This window comes from Amblyraja radiata, chromosome 10 (assembly GCF_010909765.2).
Source record: "Amblyraja radiata isolate CabotCenter1 chromosome 10, sAmbRad1.1.pri, whole genome shotgun sequence".
NCBI lineage: Eukaryota > Metazoa > Chordata > Chondrichthyes > Rajiformes > Rajidae > Amblyraja > Amblyraja radiata.
In genome coordinates this window covers 13,944,698-13,968,678 of record NC_045965.1, presented here as the reverse complement: position 1 = coordinate 13,968,678, position 23,981 = coordinate 13,944,698, and the positions used below count along the sequence as shown (strand labels likewise).

Sequence of the window (23,981 nt, the reverse complement as noted above, 5' to 3'; positions counted from 1 at the left end):
GGATTTTTGTTTTATAATGGGCTGGAAACTCATTTTCGCTGGTGGCATTAAAATAAACACTAATTTTAATAGTAATTTATCTGTTCACTAATTTTGAACTAAAAGTAAGAGAATGTGAGGAGAGGATTATTCTTAATTCTTTTACTCATCATAATGTTACTTTAGCTTGAAGGTGAAGGTGTTAGCTTTTGTTGGGCTTCATTCATGTTATAAACAACTGCATATTGGAAATACTACTTATTCTGTCTTGCCATATGCCTGTAATCAACTGGGCTGCTGCCATTGACCGAGATCAAGCATATCCTATCCCTGCATAAAGGATAGAACTAATGTACGGGTGATCGCTGGTCAGCACGGACTCAGTAGGCCAAAGGGCCTGTTTCCACGATGTATCTCTAAACTAAACTAAACTAAGAGGGAAAAGTCTCCTCTTACCAATTCTGTGGGCAACTATTAACATGTTGATGAGTGAGCACCTTAGTATCATGACTGTGAAAAGTGACTGTTCCCATTTGGGATGTCACCAAACCCTGGTAAATTTCATCAATAATTGAAACAATATAAATTCTATAATCTGTGAATAATAAATGTCTGGCAGCAAAAGGAAACTTCTTAAAAATGTTATTCAGGATCATTTTAGTTTACTGAACATTTACTGCTTGTAGATGGCACAATCTTATGTTTCATGTTTCTTGCATATGCAATAATTTCCCAAATTTAATACTTCAAAGTACCTGCTTGAATGGGTTGCATCAGTTGGCTTTGAAAGACTGGGTACGATTTATGGTGCCCTCTGTTGAGTTGGTTGTTGGATGGCTGAGGTGAGTGAGAACCATGTTTCTGCAGCAATGCTGGGGCTACCATTTTCATTGGATTGACTCGAGTAGTGAAAGGAAGAACACCAGGTCCATCCCTGCAAGGAAATATTCCATTTTAGGAATTCGGAAGAGCATTTGTACTTAAAATGCAAGTAATTAATTGGTTTTAGAATCTTTATAGAACCCAATTTTTCAAAAAAAATTTCAGGGGTTGGTGATTGAAGCTATTTTAGCAGGCACTTAGGAATAAATACAACCTATATTCAATTTCAAACCTTTAAAATAAATCCATGAAGGGTAGCATGACCTACAGTGAAGCATTTAAAATATGCTAGATTTAATAAATAATAGTTCACATGCATCCAACATCTTAGATAGTAGATAGCATGTTCCTCTACGTTCTCTTAAGTTTTTTGGTGAAATCCTCATGTTGTTTATCAGTTTTACCAGAAGCAGCCATGACACAAAAAGATATCCGTATTGGCAACGGATTGTTTGAAGGCCAGAGATGAAGGGGATCAACACACAAAGAGTTATAATCAGACACAGTTTCCAGGTGGAGAAGGAGATGGTGGATAGAAACCAGAAGCCAGAATGTCCTAAGTTTTAATGTCCAACCTATCAAAATCGTGCCTCGTTTTCCACACTTATCATCAGTTGTAACCTTGCGTGAACCTCTGTGTGGCGTATAGAGTCATACAATATTTAATTAACAAGTCCATACTGGCCATCAGGCTCATTTACATTAATCTGATTCCATTTTAATCTCCCTATACTCCCATTTATTCTTACCCCTCCCCATAGATTTCCAACCCGTCTACACGAGGGGGCACGTGAAGTTAACCCATCAACCAGCATTTATTGAACTGTACACTGCAAGGGCCAAGAAGCGAGCGGGCAAGATCATCTCTGACCCCTCTCACCCTGGCCACAAACTCTTTGAATCACTTCCCTCTGGAAGGCGACTCCGGATTGTCAAAGCTGCCACAGCCAGGCATAAAAACAGTTTTTATCCTCGAGTAGTTGCTCTACTCAACAGCCAAAAATCTGTAGCTTCCCTTTGATCTGGTATTTTGTTGGTTCACATGCTTGATCAATGGTGTTTTATCATTAATGTCTTATTATTAATGTTTAGTGTTTTCTGAGTCAATCGTAACTGTCACCGTATGTCATGTTGTTACTTGTGGGCGGAGCATCAAGGCAAATGTCTCGTATGTGAATGCTTGGCCAATAAACGTACTTACTTTACTTACTTACTTATTTGGAATGTGGGAGGACACTGGAAGACCCAGAGGAAACTTCCATGATCCAAGGGAGAATGAACAAACTACACACAGATATCCCTAGAGATCAGGATTGCTGGAGCTGAGTGGCAGCAACTCCATTAGCTATACCAATGCGCTATCCTATGGTAACACTTACCCTTGAAAAATAACATAACTGAGATGTTGATACAGAACTCACACAGGGTTTGTCCAGCAATGGAGCAGAGATGAGCAAGAAAGCCTCTTCTCTGAAGTTCTGCATAGATATTTGAAGCTTCATGAGAAACATACTGGACTTAATTGAGCTAGCCGTGGGGTTGACGATTCCGATGGGAATTGCTGGCAGTCAGCCCAGATTTACTGGGTTGTTCTGAATGATAATTACCAGAGCATTTTCTGATATGCTCTACCATTGGGCTTCATGTAGGATCCAGCAGAAGAGCCCAATTGTGCTATGATTGCCCAGTATAATGTTGTAGAATCTACCTTTCCAGTCCTATGTCATTCAAGGATAACACTGAAACAGTTATGCCTTGCTTTGAATGGGGAATCCCTGTCCTGTAAAATAATTAAGCAAGCCATTATTTCAGTGTATCTTAATGAAACAGAACAGTACAGCACAAGAACAGGCCCTTCGGCCCACAATGTCTGTGCTGCACATGATGCCAAGCTCATAACTTTTCTACCTGTACATAACCTATATCCTGCCATTCCCCGCTTATCCATATGCTTATCCTATATTCCTATGCCTATATTCTTGTTTACAAGAATGATCCCAGGAAGGAGTAGGTTAACTTATGATGAGTGTTCGATAGCACTGCGCCTATATTCGCTGGAGTTTAGAAGAATGACGGGGGAACTCATTGAAAAGTACAGAATAGTGAAAGGCTTGGATAGAGTGCATATGGAGAAGATGTTTCCATTAGTAGGAGGGTCAAGGACTTGAGGTCATAGCCTCAGAATTAAAGGACATTCTTTTAGGAAGGAGATGAGGATGAATTTCTTTAGTCAGAGGGTGGTGAATCTGTGGAATTCTTTGCCACAGAGGCTGTGGAGGCAAAGTAAATGGATATATTTAAGGCAGAGGTCGATAGATTCTTGATTAGTACTGGTGTCTGAGGTTATGGGGAGAAGGCAGGAGAATGGGGTTCGGAGAGAGAGAGATAGATCAGTCATGATTGAATGGCGGAGTAAACTTGATGGGCCGAATGGCCTAATTTTAATCTCACATGATCTATCCAAGCATCTTTTAAATGCTGCTAACATATCTGCTTCAACCACCACCCCAGCAGCATATTCCAGGTACTTCATCACTTTATCTATAAAAAATTACCCTGCACATCTCCTTAAAACTTTGTCGCTTTCACCTTAAAAAAATGACAAACGCACTTTAAAACACTTTAATGGGATTGTACTAGGAGATAGGAGATTAGGAGATAGAGGAGATAGAGGAGCCCCCCCCTCCTACCCAACCCTCGTCACCTGAAGTTTAATCCTCCCACAGGATGTGAATGTACTTCCATGACTTTTTTTTTTGCTTATAGACCTTGTTATAAGTTTGAGAGCATGTTGTGTATCCATATCCACTTGGGAGAAAGGTCTCATAGTCTGGACTGTAATGGTTCCCAATCTATTTTGTGATCTTGCAAAATACGTTGGTTTCCTGATACAAAGCGGATCAAACAAAGTGCCCCAATCTCAGATATTGTACTGTTTTAAGATATTAAATAAGTACAATAAGCTCTCCTAATCCAGACCTGATAAGTAGGGGTATGAGGAGAAGTTTTCAGGTGTGGGTTCTGGGTCAGTAAGGCCAGGTTCTATGTGAATTGAAAACATCCATGATTTGCTGGATATTTTGTCCTACTCGACCACTAGCTTCTTAGAAACTGTATTCCAGTTCTAATGATTTTCACAAGATAGTAATATTTGCTTATTAATTAAGCATTCAATTCTTATAGAAAGTCAAGTCTAATAATTAGCGGTGTAACTATAACAGGCATCTTTAATGTAGAAAATATGCTGCTTGTTATGCAAAACTTATGTGAAGCACCTTAGGAAGTTTTACAATGTTAAGAGCATTAAGTAAATGAAAGCTGTTTTTGATTTCTAAGACAGCAGTCCAGAATTCTTAAAATGTAGCAGGTTTAAATTCTTCCCATACATCTGGTAGACATCAGAGATCTTAAGTTTGACTCTCACTCTCATGTTGAGTTAGCTAATCTTAACATGAAATTCAATAGGAACACTGATATAGATCAGCAGTCCTGGAAATGGGAGGGAGTAGAGTCAGCCAAAGTTCTTGCGGGTGAATATAGGACTGTCATAGTCATAGAGGTATACAGCGCTTTGGTGGGCCCTAAGGCCCAATTTGTCAATGTCGACCACAATGTCTGTCTACACTAATTATACTTACCTATAGTAGAGCCGTTTCCCTCCACTACTTTCCTATCCAAGTACCTGTCCAAATGCCTTTAGAATTTTGTCTTTTGGAAGTTTCCAGAAATTTTTTTTTCAAATCCACCACCTAACCTTACCTATGAATTATGTATCCAATGAGTTATTAAACAATGTCCATCCCTGTCTGAGATGCTTAAAAATATAAGAATATAATCTGAGAAATAGAAATGGAAACAGGCCATTTGCCCCTTCTTGCCTGGTCCACCATTCAAAATGTCACGGCTGGTATTTTCCCCTTGACACTTTTCTGCGCTAACCTGATTTTCCCTGGATCTGTTTAAATAAAACAAAACCATTTCTGTCTGGAATATACTCTGCAAAGAAACCACTACAGGATTAAGGGCAGAGTATTTTAAAGATTCGCATGGCGGCAGAAACTCCCACAGCTCCGTGGCCTACAGGGGGAGGCTGCCGAGCCAGTCCCTGCTTGGAGAATCCGACAGACCGTGACCCGGAAGAGGCAACCCGCTGAGCCGACCCATGCTCTTCCCCTGAATATCAGGGACTGGGAGGATGGAGCTGGTGACAACAATGGACGTGACCTGCGAGGCCAGTAGGAGAGGAGAGGGAACTAACTAGAGAGGAGTCTGGCCTACTGCGCCTTCAAGGTCGGTTGCCGAAGGCTCGCCCGGGGAACAAAGATGGATGAGTGAGGAAAGGGACGTCAGTCCGCAGATTGACCAGCACTTCCAAGGGAACAGGCACCACTCATAATATCTGGTGCATGGACTGGACAAAACATGGCGCCTCTTGCATGCGGGATCAGTAGATTATTTCTGTACATTTGGCTAATCGGGCATGTGCTTAGGTATGGTAATACTTTATTGAACAGTTTGTAAGAAAATAATTTCACTGTGCATTTGCACTTTGCACATATGACAATAAAAGCTCAATTGACCCATTGAGATTCAACACCTCTGGATGAACATATTTCTGATCTTTATCCTGAATTGCTGAACTCTTATTGAGAGATTGGTTCTAGAGAGGATCTAGACACCCCTCTCTAGGGAAACACCAACTGCATCTCTAGTTTGTCAATCCCCTTAAGAATTTAGTGCATTTCCAAGTTAATAATAATTCCTAGTGGTAACAGTCATCTCCTCCCGCTGCACAAATAAATGTCAAGAATCTGAAAACTGATACTTATTGTGATACTACCTTTTACTAACAGCAACACCCAGAGCCCTTAATATTGCAAAAATGTTCCCTGATATAAAAACAACACTCAGGAAACTAAAGACTTGGTCAAATCGAAAGGCTTTAAGGAGGGAAATGAGGTTGCAAGGTAGAAGGTTTGGGAGTTTAGGATCTTGGCAAATGCAAGAATAGCTCCTGGTGATAGAACATTTAAATTGTAGAATAAAGTCTGATTTAGAGGAGTATATATAAGGCAGAAGGTTGCAGCGTTGAGGCAACTTACAGGGATAGGGAGGGGGTAACATCATGGAAGCTATGAAAATTTAGAGTTTAGAGAGATACAGCATGGAAACTGGCGCTTTGACCCACTGAGTTCACACCAACCACGATCACCCATACACTGGTTCTATCCTAGACATTCAAGGGCAACTTACTGAAGCCAATTAACCTACAAACCTGCACGTCTTTGGAATGTGGGAGGAAACTGGACCACCCTGAGAAAACCTTTGTGATCACAGGGAGAGCATGCAAACTCTGTACAGACAGCAGCCATCGAACCCAGGCTATAAAGCAACAATTCTACCACTGTGCACTGTGATTGTGTTTTGCTCAGGATTCCAGCATCTGCAATTTCTTGTGTCTCCATAGAAAACCAAGGATGATAATTTTTAAATTAAGCCATTGTGTAGCTAGGATTGAGTGTCAATAAGGAAGCGCGAGAATGAATGAAATTTGTAATGGGCCAGCAAATGGGCACCAATATTTGGATTTATCTCTTGTTTATGGGGATTGGAAAAAGAAAGGCATATGAATAGACAAGTTTAAAGATAACAAAGTCATGAATGAAGGTTTTAAAAGCAGATAATCTGAGACAAGATCAGAGACAGTTAGACATAAATGTTGGAGTAACGCAGCGGGATGGGCAGCATCTCTGGAGAAAAGGAATGGGTGACGTTTCGGGTCAAGACCCTTGAGACTCAGAATGTACTGAGGTAGCTACATCTAATGCTGGCAAAGATATTCTCCTGCTATTTTCAATGAGCCAACTGCTGTGGTGTTTTGGGTTCTTCTAATCTCGCATTGTACGCAGGAGTATCATGGAAACACATCTGTTTATTACAAAAGTCAACAACTGCCTGAAGCATAGTACATACAAAGTTGAAAAAGTTAACCATAAAACACTGGTAATAGAAAGCCCCACAACCTTAAAGCAACACTTAACCTTCAGATCAATATACATTAACCGCACTGTGTGTATAAAATACCAATGTGTATAAAAGCTGTAAACTGTATGGAATAGACTGTGGACCATCATCAGAGATGATTAAAGCAGACGATGCAGCAAACACTAATCATAATTTCCCCTTGGAATGTTCTTTGGTGGTGGAGAGTCCCCTTAGCTTTACCTTGTCATCTTGAGTGGCTATTGGGATGCAAGCTGAAGCCTCCATGTGGCGCATCCCGGGCAATGCTGACCACGTAAACTGTACCACAGTGACTGACTGAAGTAGCCAATTCTGCAACCACTGACCGTCAACCGTCACTGACTGACCGGAAAGACGTGATATAGAAGATGGCTGGACACGAGGAAGAAGAAGAGTGGCTATCCACCAGAATAAGAAAAAAATGCAGCCTTGCTGAAAATAAACAAAACACACTCAATGGAAAATCCAAGCCAGCCTCCTTTATATTGTCCAAAGTTCAGAGAAGATGATCGCAATGAAAAATCCTCAAATAGCCGGATTCATAGAGGATGATTTGCTTGACTGGGGAGTGTCAAACCAAGCTTTTGGTTTCTGAATAAGAGGTCAGCCATTTAAGACTCAGATGAGAAGAAATGTCTTCACACGGACGATGGTGAATCTTTGAAATTTTCCACCGCATTGGGCTGTGGAAGCTTAATCATTGAGTTTGTTCAGAAAATGGACTGATTAGATCTGGATATTAAGGGATAAGGTGATAATGCAGAGCAATAGAGTTGAAATGAAAATCAACCACTATACATGAATAGCGGTACAAGCTTGAAACACCAAATAACCTTCTGCTACCACTTCTTATGTTCTTATATTTCAGAAGTTGATGTAGATGTATCCTGCAGTCCTGACTCAACAGCAGGCATGCATCTCAGACAATTATTGAATCAGATAAATACAAAACAGCCATGGCATTATGCACCACAGAAAGTATACCGATGGGTTGCATCACAGGTTCGTTTGGGAATGCAGGGTACATAAAGTCTAGGAGTAGAAGTGTGCTCCTCCATTCAATCATGGGTGATCTATCTTTTGCTCTCAACACCATTCTTCTGTCTTTGCCCCTGACACCCTTACTAATCAAGAATCTGTCAATCTCCCCTTTAAAAATATCCATTGATTTGGCCCCCAGAGCCGTCTGTGGCAATGAATTTCACAGATTCACCACCCTTTATAAAGGTAAGTAGTTGTACATATAGCCCAGTCCTTCACACAGACCAGACTCCCCACCATTGACTCCATCTGCACGTCACACTGCCTCAGAAAAGATGCCAACATAATCAAAGACTTGTCCTACCCCGGTCATTCCTTCTTCTACCTGTTCCCATCGGACACAAGATACAGAAGCGTGAAAGCATGCAACACTAGATTCAGGAGCAGCATCTTCCCCTCTGTTATTAGGCTTCTGAAAGGCCCTTCCAGGGTACTGTCTGATTCTCCTCTTCCCCATTGCGGACGTTGGATTATATCTATGGAACAGTTGCCTACAACTCTGAGAAATTGGTCAAAAACAAGAAGGATGTACGGGACAGGTATAGGCAGCTGGGATCAAGTGCATCCCTGGAGGAGTTTCGGGAACTAAGGAGTAAATTGGAAAAGGAGATCCGTGGGGCAAAAAAGGGTCAGGAGAAAGCTCTGGCAGGGAGCATTAAGGACAATCCTAAAATATTTTATAAATACATAAAGGGGAAAAGGTTAACTAGAGAGAGAGTGGGAACTCTCTGGAATCAGTGGTCACCTCTGTGTGGAGCCACAGGAGATGGGCAAGGTCCTCAATAAATATTTCTCCTCTGTATTTACTGAGGAGAAAGAAAGTAGGAAGGAGGAACTTGGGGCAGTCAATGGAAGTGTCTTGAGAACAGTTAGTGTTACCGTCGAAGAAGTACTTAAGGTACCATCGTGTATGAAGGTAGAGAAATCTCCAGGTCCTGATCAGATATATCCGAGGACCTTGTGGGAAACCAGAGAGGAAATTGCGGGAACCCTGGTTGAAATTTACGAGTCGTCCTTAAATACAGCAGAAGTGCCGGAAAAATGGAGGGTGGCAAATGTTGTGCGTCATTTCAAGAAGGTCTACAGGGAAATTGCTGGGAACTATAGGTTGGTGAGCTTAACATCTGCAGTTGGAAAGTTACTTAAGAGTATTCTGAGGGATAGGTATAAAGGCATTTCGACGGGCAACGGCTGATTAAGGATAGTCAGCATGGTTTTGTACGTGGGAGGTCGTGTCTCACTAATCTGTTTGAGGTTGATGAGGGCAGAGCTGTAGAGGTTGTATACATGAATTTCAGTAAGGCATTTGACAAAGCTCTGCATGGTAGGCTGCTCTGTAAGGTTAGATCGCACAGGATCCAAGGAGAGATAGCTGAATGGATAGCAAATTGGCTCCCTGGAAGGAAGCAGGGGGTGATGGTGGAAGGTTGTTTCTCGGACTGGAGGCCTGTGACTAGTGGTGTGCCTCAGGGTTCGGTGCTGGGCCCGTTACTGTTTGTCATCTACATCAATGATTTGGATGGGAACACACAGGGCAAGATTAGCAAGTTTGTTGATGATACAAAAGTGGGTGGTTTTGCAGATAGTGAAGATGGTTGTGAAAGATTACAGCAGGATATGGATCAATTGGCCAGGTGGGCTGAGGAATGGTTGTTGGAATTTAATACAGAGAAGTGTGGGGTGTTGAATTTTGGGATGTCTAACAAGGGCAGGACCTACACATTGAATGGTCGGCCTCTGGGTAGTGTTGTAGAGCAGAGGGATTTAGGAGTGCAGGTGCATGGTTCCTTGAAGGTTGAGTTGCAGGTAGATAAGGTGGTCAAAAAGCTTGTGGCACATTGGCCTTCATCAGTCAGAGTATTGAGTATAGAAGTTGGAAGGTCATGTTGTAGTTGTTTAAGACGTTGATGAGACCGCATTTAGAATATTGTGTTCAGTTCTGGGCACCGTGTTATAGAAAAGATATTGTCAAGCTTGAAAGGATTTGTAGAAGATTTACAAGGATGTTGCCAGGACCAGAGGGTGTGAGCTATAGGGAGAGGTTGAGTAGGCTTGGTCTCTATTCCTTGGAGTGCAGGAGGATGAGGGGGTGATCTTATAGCGGTGTACAAAATCATGAGAGGAATAGATCTGGTAGATGCACAGAGCCTCTTGCCCAGAGTAGGGGAATCAAGGACCAGAGGACATAGGTTCAAGATGAAGGGGAAAAGATTTAATAGGAATCTGAGGGGTATCTTTTTCACACACAGGATGGTGAATGTATGGAACAAGCTACCAGATGAGGTCGTTGAGGCTGGGACTATCCCAACGTTTAAGAAACAGTCAGACAGGTACATGGATAGGACAGGCTTGAAGGAATATGGACCAAGCGCAGGCAAGTGGGACTAGTGTAGCTGGGACATGTTTGCCAATGTGGGCAAGTTGGGCCGAAGGATGTGTTTCCACACTGTATCACTCTATGACTCTATGACTATATTTTGCATCCTGTATCTTCCACTTTGCCTTACCGATTGTACTTGAGTTTGACATGATTATATTTATTTATTGTATTATCTGATCTGATTGGATAGTATACAAAACATTTCACTGTATCTCAGTGCATGTGACAATAATAAACCTAAATCTATAAGCAACACCCCCTTATTGCCAAAATACCAAATTAATCTGGTGAATCTTTGTTGCACTCCCTATACCATGAATATCCTTCTATGACATGGGCGACGGGATCTGTACACAATATTCGATGTATAATCTCACCTAGGTTCTACAGTAAATGATTCAAGAAAAGTGTGCTTTTAATTCTTATAACTCTCGAAACTATGGTCAATATAATTTGCCTCCCTAAATCTCAATGTTTCATGTACGACACTAAAATTCTTTTGAACAATACCTTTAACACTCTCATTATTTATAAAATATACTGCTTTTAATTTTTTTTTCTACCTCCACCCAAATCAATGACATAGATTGTGAACAGTTGGGGGGCACCAACCCAATTCCTGTGGCAACGCACTTATACAGCCTTGCAATTGACCCTTTTATCCTCACCTCTCTTTTCTGCCCATCAACAAGTGTATTATCATCAATCTCATGAGGTTGTAATTATTTTTAATAATCTCTTACAATGACACTTTACAGTAATTCCACACAGAAATTGGCCTTTCGTCCCAACATGAACACATCAACGTCAATCCCATTTTTGTTCTCAGCTCACCCTGATTGATCCTGTAACCCACTTGGCTTGTATGAGGAAACTAGAGCATTTTTGTGGTACCTTGTACCTTCCGAAGAGTCCATCAGGGACTATACTGGAAGTTGGACAATTTTATACTGGACAATGTTTACATTTATCAAGCCAATTAATCAAGTCAATTAACCTACAAACCTGTACGTTTTTAGAATGTGCGAGGAAACCGAAGATCTCGGAGAAAACCCACGCAAGTCAAGGGGAGAATGTACAAACTCCGTACAGACAGCACCCGTAGTTGGAATCGAACCCGGGCGTACCACGCTGCATTTTGCTGTAATGCAGCAACTCTACCGCTGTGCTACCGTGACTGCCTGGGGGCAGTCACACAATCACAGGGATAATGTGAAGACTCCACAAGGCAGCAGCCAAGGTCAGGATCAAACCAGGTCTGTGGTCTGTGAGGCAGGAGTGCTAGTAGCTGCACCATTCTGCCAGTCTTCACCAAAGGCCTCTGTAAGTCCAAATATATCATATCTGCTGGTTCCCCTTACATCATCTGTTAGTTTCACTTGTTAACTCCAAACAATTCTAATGGATTTGTCAAATATGGAAGTCCATTTCGACTCTTCAACCCAGATCTAAGGCTCACTTTTTTTCTAAAAACATATAAAAATCAGTTTAAGATTATAGAATGATCCAATTCAAATCAAGTACAGACTAAAGCATCCCAAGGAAAGAGTGGGGCTCTGTACATTAGATGATCCCCAAACTTTCAATACATTTGACAAATTCCCCTGTACTGGTCTCAGCCCTTGTGTATTAATTTGCAGGTTGAGTATCTGACTTTGTATTGCATGAAAATGTTTTGCTTTATTTTAAACACATCTGATGACGGTGCAACCTTTTGGGCATTTCACTAACTATTTCGAGTACCCCTGTTATTATTCTCTAGCCTTACAATTTTTAATTCATTACTGCTTTAACTACATTTAAAGTGGATGTCAGCCAATATGGCAACTTTGTGTTGGCAAATTGTTTCTCATGTTCACTATCAGATGGCGCTGACTACAAGATATGCATTCAATTGGACAAAATTATGAAACAATTCCAGCTTGGTATAATGTTAAATCCTTTAATGTCAGCTCCATAGGCAGATCTGTAATGTGGCAAAGGGTATTGCTCAGTTTCAATAGTTTTATTCAGTTATACTTGGAATGAAGTATGAAAATATATTTATCCCATCCTTCTCGTATTTTGAACAATAAGAGATGAGGTGATTTCAGTTTTTTAAGACATCTGCCCTGATTATCTCTGTCACATGACTGAATTCCATTAAAGTTGTAGTTCAATGGTCTGATGCTGCGCTAATATGAAGTTTGAGCACAGCCCAGTTTCTGGCCCCATGCTGCTTTATGAGATCCTATCTCCAGGGAACTCACTGTCAGTACATACTCAGGAAACAGTTATGCTGTTCACTTCCAGGGAACGTTTTGAATTAACCAGCTAAATTCTCCTTTATTATGGTTTAAAATGTTTCATAGGCTAATTGTTGCCAGGTGATTCTTTCCTTGTATCGTGGAATATGTAGATTATTTAAAAAATATCATGAATCTTTGTGTAAAAGTCAACTTTTCAACAGGCACGCCAGTTCAGAAACATCATTTTGATAAACAATGCAGCCAACCCCCTATTTTTTTAGATTTTTGTGAGGTCTTTGATTTTCTTGTTTAAATCTAAATTATCAAGTATTTGTTTACTGCCCATCTGCCCAAAAGATGATGACTCCAATGGTGGAAAGTGCTCTACCATATTTAATCAAGATGACTTATCTTTACAATTACCAATTACCTAATCAGTAACCGTGGGAAAGTTATTGCTTCATAGGGCAGTGAAAGCAATCTATAGCAGGAACTTTCAGAATCTTTTATTATCCAAATCTCAGTTATGCTGCTATCAGTTGCCGTTCCCCACCACTAGTTTGGGCTAAGGCCAATTAACTTTGGATAGAAAACTTAGGCCATTTATGCCCTCACAGAAAAAAACTTGGTGCACGTATTCAACCACATGGTAATTTTCAGTAATTGTTCAATTTATGCTTTATAACACCCCATTTATTTGTAAAACTGAGTACCCATTGAGTTGATTCTAATACCCAGCACAGTTATCCGATAAAAATCATATGGCGTTTGGCTATAAAAGCCACAAAACTCGTATCAGTCCAACTTATTTGAATCTGGCAGCTAACCTGTTCTCAATTTTTTACATTAACTGGCCTGCACTTATCTAGCCAATAGCTTTTACTGTGTGCCCGTGTTTAAACTTTAATGATAAAATATGATTGCCCCTTGGCAGTCTTCAGTGGAAATGCATTTTAGCTGTTAGCAATATCTGTTTCTTGTTAGGATTTAAAGAACTTTAAAAAGTATGAAATTCCTTACTGATGCCAATTTCATTGTTTTAAACATAATTTTCCCATAGGGTATTCTAATTATTCTCTTTAAGACTTAAGCATACAGAATATACAGAAGCTAAGGAATTCCAATCCAATTATTAAAATTATTCCTAACATCAGTGCAAGTCCATCGAATTTCATTGTACCTTAATTGGTAGACATGACAATAAAATACCTTTGAACCGTTGAGCAATTCAAAAAGAGGATCATTCAGGACCAACAATCTCCAAACAAAACACAAAATCCAAAATGTTATTCATAGATTCAGTGATTCATTTTCAATATCAACTCCATTTTCCTGTGCCATCCCCATATCCATAATCCTCTGAACACGCAAAATATCACTTAATCTCAAACTTACTCTTTCACTGGCATCCGCTAAGGTAAATCATTCCTAGATTTACAATGTACATTGTGAAGACATTTTACTTCATTGCAATCCTAAATATCCAACTCCTGCATCTGAAACAGTATTAAATCTAGACTGTCCAATCATGAGAAATAGCCTTGAATGAAAACACTTATTGTTCTAAATACTACCTGAATTGCTGAGTGTCTGTATTCTGCATCACATAGTTCCAGTTTCTTGTTTATTTTTTTTCACAACTCTCTTTACTGTTTTCCCTCTATTTACATTCCCTTGATTAACTAGACAGCTGCTTGATCTCTGTTGTCTGAAGAAGGGTTCAGATGCTAAATGTCACCTGTTCATCCCCATCACAGATACTGCCTGATATGCTAGGTTCCTCCAGCACTTTGTTTTGTTCAGGTTTCCAGCATCTGCCGTATCTTATTTTTCCTATTCTCTACAGACATTCTTTCTCCCCATTCCGACCCCATTTGCAACTTAAAGCATGCTTGTTTCCACACTTTCCAATTTAGATAGAGGATCATTGATATGAAATATTAACTCTAAATTCTCTCTCCAAGATTCTGCTATGCCTTCTGAATATTCCATCATTGTTTAATTTTCTCATTCCAAACATTTTTCTAAACTTCAAAGAATATAGACCAATTCTACATGATTTATTTTGTGTTTCTTCTCTTCAGTACTCTTTCCCTAAAGGGCAGGTGGTGTTATTTAAACTTGGAGACCAATCTCAAGAATAATGACGTAGGCAGGGAAAAGCACTCAATCTGAAAGTGGCTCAAGAATCTCGTGGATGAAACTAAAGTTAGGATCTATCATAAAGAAGAACACATCAGACTGACAATAAGGCATTCATCACTTCATGCCTATGCTTTCAGAAGAGGTACAGAAGAAACTGGGGACAAGCTTATAATACTTTGCACATCCACACACGTTAAATGGCCTCAGAATTTGAAGAGAGTCACTGTCTTTTTACTACAAATAATTGATTTCTAATGTCCACAGGTTGCAGGGGTAGAATAGGATGACAGAAATACAAACCATGTTCTGTATTCCATTCCTTATAAGAATAGGCATGGTATTTTTTTTGCGGATGGTTCGACAGCCCCGACCGCGGGAGAATATAGAGGGAGAAGATTGGACTTTATTACCATCCATCACAGTGAGGAATGCGGGGAGCCGCTGTGGTGGATGTTTGTTAAATTTTATTTTATGTGGCTCTGTGTCGTTGCTTTTCACTTAGTATTGCTGTATGGTAACTCATATTTCACTGTACCTTGGTACATGTGACAATAAACTGAACTTGAAACCTTGAAAGTCTAACCTTATTTATTATAATTCTATGGAATTAGAATCTCCTAAAGATATTAATAACTAATAATATTCAGAATGATTTGTTTAGTATCAGAGCTGTCTCTTCATGAAGTATAGTTATGCAACACAGGCTATCACATCTTCTACCACTGAAGTGCAATAGTAACTACTTATTGCCAAGAAGCTAAGGGTCTAACTATCAAAACTTCTATGGGCAGTCAGTTCCCTTGTCACAAATGTTTGTGTTTAAAATTATTCACTATATCCTAAAGATTCTGAACAGCGAAGATTATTCCTGGTTTATTTTCTCCACAGGAAACTTTCTTCTATATTCCTCTACTATCTCCTTTACTCCCAGCTCCAATAAAAAAAGGTAAAGTGCTTATGAATTTCTTTATCGCTAAGATTGACATTCAGTCAGTTGACTCAACTTTCACTTACTTCTCTAACCCATTGCATTAGACCTCTAATGCCACAAACTTGCATCCATAAGGTGATGAGAAGACATTTTATATTGCATTTCTTCCCTTGGTCTATGACAAACTAATTTTATTCCTGAGACCTACCTCCTGCTTCCACAACTTTTTCCCACTAACAATCCAAATTCTACCATAAATTCTGCACACATCTTACCAAGTACTTATTTGAATGTCTCCATTTGGGTTTCTATCCCATGACACATCATTAAAACAGCTCTGTCCAAAGTCACTAATAACATTCTATGTGATTGTCATGGAGTAATAGAGAGATATGGCACACAAACAGGCCTTTTGGCACATCAACCGTCAATTACACTCATCCAATATGAATCTCTTTTCTTATTCTCCTCACATTCTCATTAAGCATGCCCATATTCCCCCTCTCATCTACACATTGAGGGTAATTTATTATGGTCAGTTAACCTACCAACCTGGATGTCTTTGAAATACAAGAGAAAACAGGAGCACCCAGAGGAAATGCACACAGTCACAGGAAGAATGTCAAACTCCACACAGACAGAACCTGAGACCAGAATTGAACCTAGGTATCTGGTTATGTAAGGTACCAGCTCTACAAGCTGTCACACTGTGCTACCATTTTTCAATACTATTCACAACTTCTCAGCAAATGATATCCATGCCTGCTTGGAAGGGATTCAGACATGGACTGATAGATTGCAAGTAACATTCAGTCTACTCAAGTGCCAGGCAATGCATATCTCCAACGAGAGTGAGTTAATCTAACTCCTTTCTTTGAGATTCAATTGTATTACCATCAATAAGTCCCGCACTATGAATATTCTGGTCACTATAGACCAAAAACTTAACCAGATCAGTTACATAAATGCTAAGGATACAAGGCCAAATCAGAGGCTCTGGATCCTGCATCATGATTCATCTCTAGATATCTCAAGGTCTTTTCACCATCTGCAAGACACTCTCCACTTATCTGGATGAATGTAGTTCCAACAATTCTCATAAAGTTCAACAGCGTCCAGTAAAAAGTAGCCTGCTTGATTGCATCGTAACAATCCGCCTAAATAATGATTCCCTCCACTTCTGGCTCACAATGGCTGCAGTTCAATCTTACAAAATTCACTACAATTACTCTTCTCAGCTACTCTAAGAGCATCTTCCAAACCTGTGACATTTATAACCAAGGGAGCAGACACATGAGAATGCTTCCAAGGTCACATGCTATCTATTTGGATATCTACTGTCAGAGCTTCATCGTTGCTGGATCTAAATTTTTCAACTCCATTCCCAACAATACTGTGGGAGAACCGTTAAGAAAAGGACAGTAGTAGTTCAAGAATGGGCAATAAAAGTATGTTGTGCTTGTGTCACTAGGATCCCAGAAACAAGATAAATAAAAAACATATAATTGCCTAATATTATTTTCCTTGCAGAACTTAACAAAATGTACTTTCCCCATAAAATGTTTACCGAGTCTTTTTTTAACCTAGAAAGATTAATTATTGTTTCAAAGGCTTAAAGGTAAAGTTTCAGATATAATGTGTTATCAAAGCTTCAATATTGACTTCAGAGCGAGAACTTCAGATAAATTATTTTCCTTCTACTGAAAATAAGTATACAAATGTCAAACTATTTCTTTGCTCAATTCTCTTTGTTCTCCACCTTGTACGACAGATTTAAAGCATTGGAAAATGATTTTAAGGAGTTTGCTTGAGCAACGATCTTTTGCTTGCATACTTTTATAATTTTATATATAAAGATACTTATCTTATGAAACAAAACACATATGCTGGGTGCATCTTGAAATTCTTAAGTAAATGTGGCTTACCTAAAGACTTAATTATGTGAGCAATGCTAATATGGGTATCACGAGCAAACCACAAAATGCCTTCCATACTTTTGTAAAATTCCCATTTACAGGCTGCCAAACCTCAACATCTTTTGTCAACAGTTCTGCCAAATCCCAAAATCTCCTGCCTACTTAACATAACCAAGCCTTGATCTACACCTCCAAATCTGCCCAAACCCGGGATTTACCTTTCACTTTTACTGAAACACCCCGACATACTGCTTTGAGCTTCAGATGAACTCCTTTCTGTTCACCTTTCACATGCAATCAAAATAATTCTTATTCTTGGAACTACTATATCATCCGTCTTACCATGTGTCGTGTCATGTCATGCGAGATTGAGATTTGTCATGTTTTGGCATCACATTTATTTTCTTTTGCGCAAATATTTTGCAGCCAATTACACACATCATGCACTCGTAAAACAGCAAGCAATCAAAAATCCTATCCATGAGCTGCATAGAAACACTATGAATAGACAGAAAAAAACAGGACCAGATTTCTTAAGTTATATTTTTCAATTTTTGGTGTAACAAATCAGAACTGTAAGGCATTAATAAAAAATGTTAGCATGGATTTTCTAAGAAAAAAAAAATTGATCAACATGATTTAGTTTCTTAATGAAACTCTATTGTTTCATTAAGAAAACAACAAGAGCCCAGGCAGTGCAGTTGATATTAGACAATAGACAATCGACAATAGGTGCAGGAGTAGACCATTTGGCCCTTCGAGCCAGCACCGCCATTCAAATTGATCATGGCTGATCATCCCCAATCAGTACCCCATTCCTGCCTTCTCCCCATATCCCTTCACTCCGCTATTTTTAAGAGCCCTATCTAGCTCTCGCTTGAAAGCATCCAGAGAACCTGCCTCCACGGCCCTCTGAGGCAGAGATTATGGCTATGCACATTGAAAAGAGATTGGATTAGACATTAGCAAAAACGAAGCCCACTGGATGATAGGACAGCAACAATATGGATATATATTGGGATATTTATTTCTATGTATAGAAAACTAAAGTGAATGACTAATTTTATCACTAGAAGTAGGTATATTTCTTAAAATAGACACAAAGTGCTGGAGTTACTCAGGCAACACCCCTGGAGAACACAGAGAGGTGATGTGTTGGGTTGGGACCTTTCAGACCAGATCTCTGCAGTTCAGATATCTATAAATGATTATTAATGAGAAACCAAAAATCTTTGCAAACAGTGGCAGGATGGATTAAGAATGCAGTTACTGAAGCAATTGACATCCTTGGATTTATAAACTTAAGCACAGTTTTCTTAAAAAAAACATATGTAAAGCATGTACAAAACATCTGTAGTTTTTTCATGCTTTGTGAAATGTATCATCACAGTGCTACAATAAGGCTTTTTGCACAATGAATGTTGGTAAAACAAAGAGATTCAGGTAATTAAACGAGTACACAGGAAGAAAGAATATGTGAATAAACATTAGAACAGGTGAAAGTATAACTCCAAATAAAAGTTGATATAGAAACATATGAAAATGGGAATGACATAATAAATTCCAGGTGCAAATTCAACCTAGAGTCATGGTCATACAGCATGGTGAAAGGCCCTTCATCCAAACTTGTCCAAGTACCACTGGCCTACATTTGGCCCATATCCAAACCTTTCCTATCCTTTCACCTGTCCAAATGTCTTTTAAATGTTGTTTAGAAGACACAACTACCTCCTTTGGCAGCTTCTTCGCTAAATCCAACACCCACTGTGTGAAAAAGATGCCCCTCAGGTTCCTATTAACTCTTTCCCTCTCATCTTGAGCCGATGTCCTCTGGTTCTTCATTCCACTGCTCTGGGTAAAAGACATGTACATTCACCCTATTTATTCCCCTGATGATTTTATACATCTCTATAAGATCACCCTCAGCCTCTTGCACACAAAATAAAACATTTTTAGCCTGCACAACCACTTCCTATAACTCAGGCTCCCCAAGACCTGGCAACATTCTTGTAAATATTCTCTGCACTCTTTTCAGCTTTACGATATCCTTCCTATAACAGGGTGACCAAATCTGACCACAATACTCCAAAAGACACAAAGTGTACACACTGAAAAAAGGGTTCCAACACACAAAACATCGTCTATCCATGTTCTTCAGAGATGCTGCCGGACCAGCTGAGTTACTCTCGTACTGTCTTTTTTTATAAATGAGCATTTGCAGTTCCTTGGTTCTAATATACCTCAAATAACACCAACGTGTTATGTAACTGTAAAACATCATTTATAGTCAGTACCCTGACTGATGAAGGCCTGACTGTTGTACTAAAAGCCTTCTTGACCACTACCTGTGATGCGACTTTCAGTGAACTATGTACCAGTACTCCAAGATCACTCTGCTCTTCAACAATCCCTAGGGCCCTACCATTCACTGTGAATGTCTTGCCCTGATTTGACTTCCCCCTAGTACTTACCTGCATTAAACCGATCAAGATCCTGCTGCAATTTTTGATAACCATCTTTCCCATCTATGATACCACTCCCTTTAGTGCCGGCTGCAAATTTACTAATCATGCCTTATACATTATCCTCCAAATCGTTGAGATAAACCACAAGTGGCAATGGGCCCAACTCTGTTCACTGAGGGACTCCAATAGTCACAGGGACTCCAGTCCAAAAACAACCTTCCACCATCACCCTTTGTTTCCCTCCATGAAGCCAGTTGGTTAGCTATCCAGTCAGGTAGCTCTCCCTGGACCCCATGCGATCTAGCCTTCCAGAGCCGCCTACTATGCTGAACCTTATCAAAGATTTTGCTGAGGTCCATATAGACAACATCTATGGCTTTGTCCTCATCAACCTTTTTGGTCACTTCATCAAAACACTTAACATATTTGTAAGACACAATCTCCCATGCACAAAACCATGTTGACTATCCCTAAACCGCCCCTGTTTATCCAAATGTATATATATCTTATCCCTCAGATCATCCTCTCCAGTAACTTGCATTCCACAGATCTGTAGGTCCAGGCTTTTCCTTGCAGCTCTTCTGAAATAGGGGCACAACATTAGCCACCCTCCAGTCATCCAGCACCTTGCTCTTGTCCAATGATAATTCATATATCTCTGGCAGGGCTCCTGCTATTTCTTCTCTAGCTTCCCACTGTGTCTTCAGAGATTTATCTACCTTCCTGTGCCTTAGGATCGGGTCATCATGTTCCCCAGTCCTTCTCCACAGTAAAAACAGAGGAGAGATACTCGCTGAGAACCTTGCCCATCTCCTGCGGTCCACACAAAGATGACCAATTTGGTTTCTGAGGAGCTCATTCTCTCTCTAGTTACCCTCTCTCCCTTAATGTACTTATAAAATCTCATTTTATAAAACCTCCTTAATATTATCTGCCAGAGCCATCTACTGCCCCATTTTTGTCCTCCAGATTTTCTCCTTCAGTATACTCCTCAGTCCCTGAAGTTCCCCCAGGGATACATTTATTTCCAGCTGCCTATACCTGGCCCATGCCTTCCTTTTCCTGACAAGTTGTAAACTTGTTAATTAAGAATTAAATAATGTAAATGATGAGAATAGATATAATGAGAGGTAAGCATGCAGTGGAAACTTTTGAAATAGAATTAAGAAATATAAGAGAGTTTAAAATACAAGTGGGATTGGATATAGGTTTCCTTACAGCAATTATGGAATGGCATAATACATAAATATAGAAATTAGACAAATATGTCAAAAAGGCAGTATTGTTGTAATGAGGGATTTTAGCATATATATATATTTTGTGATGAGTAGACAATTTCATGTCTAAAAGGTAGCGAATTTTGAGAGTTCACAGTTTTAAAAATAATAGTATACCCTAGCATGGACAAAGGAGCAAGCTATGTTGCATTCTCTAAGTAGGAATGAGCTAGATCTGGTGAACACAATTGTGTATGAACATTTATCTAATGGCAATCATCATGGGACAGAACACTTTGGCGGGGGCAAGCTGCCAAACTCACCGCTTCCTTAAGTGGTAACTGTGACTGAAGGAAGTGATTAGTTTGGACAGTTTGCCTCTGCCAAAGTGTTCTGTCCCTCCTTCCATTTCTGCTGGTGTCGATGTACTGCCCAAAGTCATCCACATCCTAAATGATGAGTCCTTATACAATATTATGCACAGATAGACAGACCAAATCCTGCCCATATAGCAGCTGAAAAATATTTTGGAAGTCGGCTCAGCCATGCCCCAGGTTTAACTCTCTGTCAAACCTATCAAAAACTCTAAATACCTAACATTCCCTGACATTCAAAAACTTTTTTAATAAACTGCTAAAGTTAAAAGTTAAAAATACTTTAAAAAAACTGTTAAAAAAAACATATAACTAAATTAGAAAAGTTGCAAAATTTAAATGAACAAATACTCAACCATGTCCCACGCAGCTATTCGTTTCCAACAAGATGAATGGACTCCCTGTTCCAGTGAACTGGCCCACGTCCAGCAGACAGAATCTCATGCCTAAGTGCTGAGAAACTGCAGCAGGTTTGTACACCATTTCCAAACTTCATGAGAAGTCCAACGTCAAACCACAATCAACAAATTCGTAGAATGAGAGTCGAGCAAAATGGAGCCCTCGCCTTTGCATGAGAATCCAAATTACTGAGGAATGCTGTTAATTATGTATGGAACTACCAACAGTTCCTAGCAAGATCTTGTCTAATCTAATTGAGTCAATGTGGTAACCAAAGGAAGGAAGTGCACAACAATTTCCTTTTGGACAGAGAGCCAGCATGGATTTGTAAAAGGATGATCATCCTTGAAACAATTGATTACAATTATTAAAGAGCTACTTAGCATCATGGACATGAACATTGACAATTGGATGGCAATTATATTCTTCCAGAAGGCATATGATACCGTCCCTTAAATGAGACAATTGGTGAAAGATGAAGCTCATGGCATTGATGTCAAATTAATCGCACGGCTAAAAAATTGTTTGATTAGATGAAAGTAGAGAGGTGGAATGAAATGTGGCAACACTGATTGGTAGAATGTGACCAGTGGTTTCTCAATCTGTGCCAGGACTCGAATTCTTCATCATATTTTCTCTTCATCCTTGCTGTGGCTGAAGAGAAAAGATGCTGTCAGGGCTGCCACTTGACCATCTAGAGGCTAACCATAAGACACACACCCAGGGCTGATCACCCTGCGGTGGGCTTGCCTCGACTGAGGGTGTCTTGTGATAAAATGCCAAAACACCCAGTGACGTTGAGGTACACAACATAAGATGTGTCTGATTGTCAGCAAATTCACCTGGTGGTCATAACCAAGAATGTCAATTGTAGTGAAATCTTAGGGATTGTATCACCCAGTCTTACTAATCAATCAATATGTATGACTAATATGATGGGTAACAAAATCACACTTCCTGGTTTGCTAGTGACAAAAAGATAGTAAGCATTGTAAGCAGCGGAGGTGTGTGGAGTATAGGGTAGAAGAGAGAAAATCAAAAACACTGTAGGTGCTAGAAATCTAAAATAAAACAGAAAATGCAATGTAATAAGCAGGTCAGGCCATGTCCCCCCGTTGGAAGGGAGACGGTTAACGTTTCATGTTGAAAACACTTAATCAGAACAAGGAAAGAGACAAAATAGTCATCTCGGTTTTACTCTGTCAGAGATAACAACCCCCCCCCCCCCCCAACCACATGCAGTTTAATTAGCTTCCTTTGTCTCCTTTCCAGTTCGAACACAATGTTAAGTCTGCTTCTCTTCACACTGATGCGGCCTGAACTGCAGAGCGTTTCCAGCATTTTCTGTTTTTATTATCCCAATGTACTAGGAGTCTGGGTGCAGAGATAATTCAAATGTCACAAAAAGGTGCATAAATCATCATAAAGGTTGTACAAAGCCATTGTTAGACCACAAATGGAGTACCGCAAACAATTGAGGTCAACGTACCTTATAGGAATATTGGCTTGAGGGAACACACAGATGTCAGAAAAATAATTGCATTTCATAGGTTAAATTATAAAAGAAATATTATGCAAACATATCAGCTTTTTGATTTAGAATTTAGATTATTTATTTTGATGATTTGATTAAGGAGAACAGATAAGATGGTAAGAAAGTGTTTCTGATAGTTGGGAAGGTTGGAAATAGGTGATCCAATCTAAAAATAGGAGATGGGCATTTAGGAAACGTTTCTTCATGTAACAGGTCATAGAAGTTCTCAGACAGTTCTCAACCTGTCCTGTCATTTCCAATGATTTGTACACACATGTTATCGGACTCTGTGGCATAATCCTGCCCTTTCGTTCCTATGTTCCCGAAAAGGATGTTGAAATGATTTACTGGAATATTTCCAGAGCGATTTCCAAGAAAAAAAGTGCAGCAGCTAAACAAATTAAATAACATAAAACAAATTCAAAGCATTTTTTCAATCATTAGTTTTGTTTCATTGTACTTTCAT

General features: G+C 39.6%; 1 protein-coding gene and 1 long non-coding RNA gene across 4 annotated transcripts in view; one reads left to right on the top strand and one right to left on the bottom strand.

Moving 5' to 3' along the window:
- glis1 (GLIS family zinc finger 1) overlaps positions 1–23,981 on the bottom strand; it is a 298,316-nt gene that overhangs the window by 10,688 nt on the left and 263,647 nt on the right. For all 3 annotated transcript variants that reach the window (XM_033028112.1, XM_033028110.1, XM_033028111.1), the window contains exon 8: positions 735–913. In XM_033028112.1, the coding sequence (XP_032884003.1) occupies positions 735–913 (179 nt within the window). The remainder of the gene's footprint in view (positions 1–734; positions 914–23,981) is intronic.
- Positions 3,995–22,904, top strand: LOC116977570. Its single transcript, XR_004413248.1, has 3 exons — positions 3,995–4,005; positions 4,541–4,545; positions 22,815–22,904. It is a non-coding gene; the product is annotated as an uncharacterized LOC116977570 (long non-coding RNA).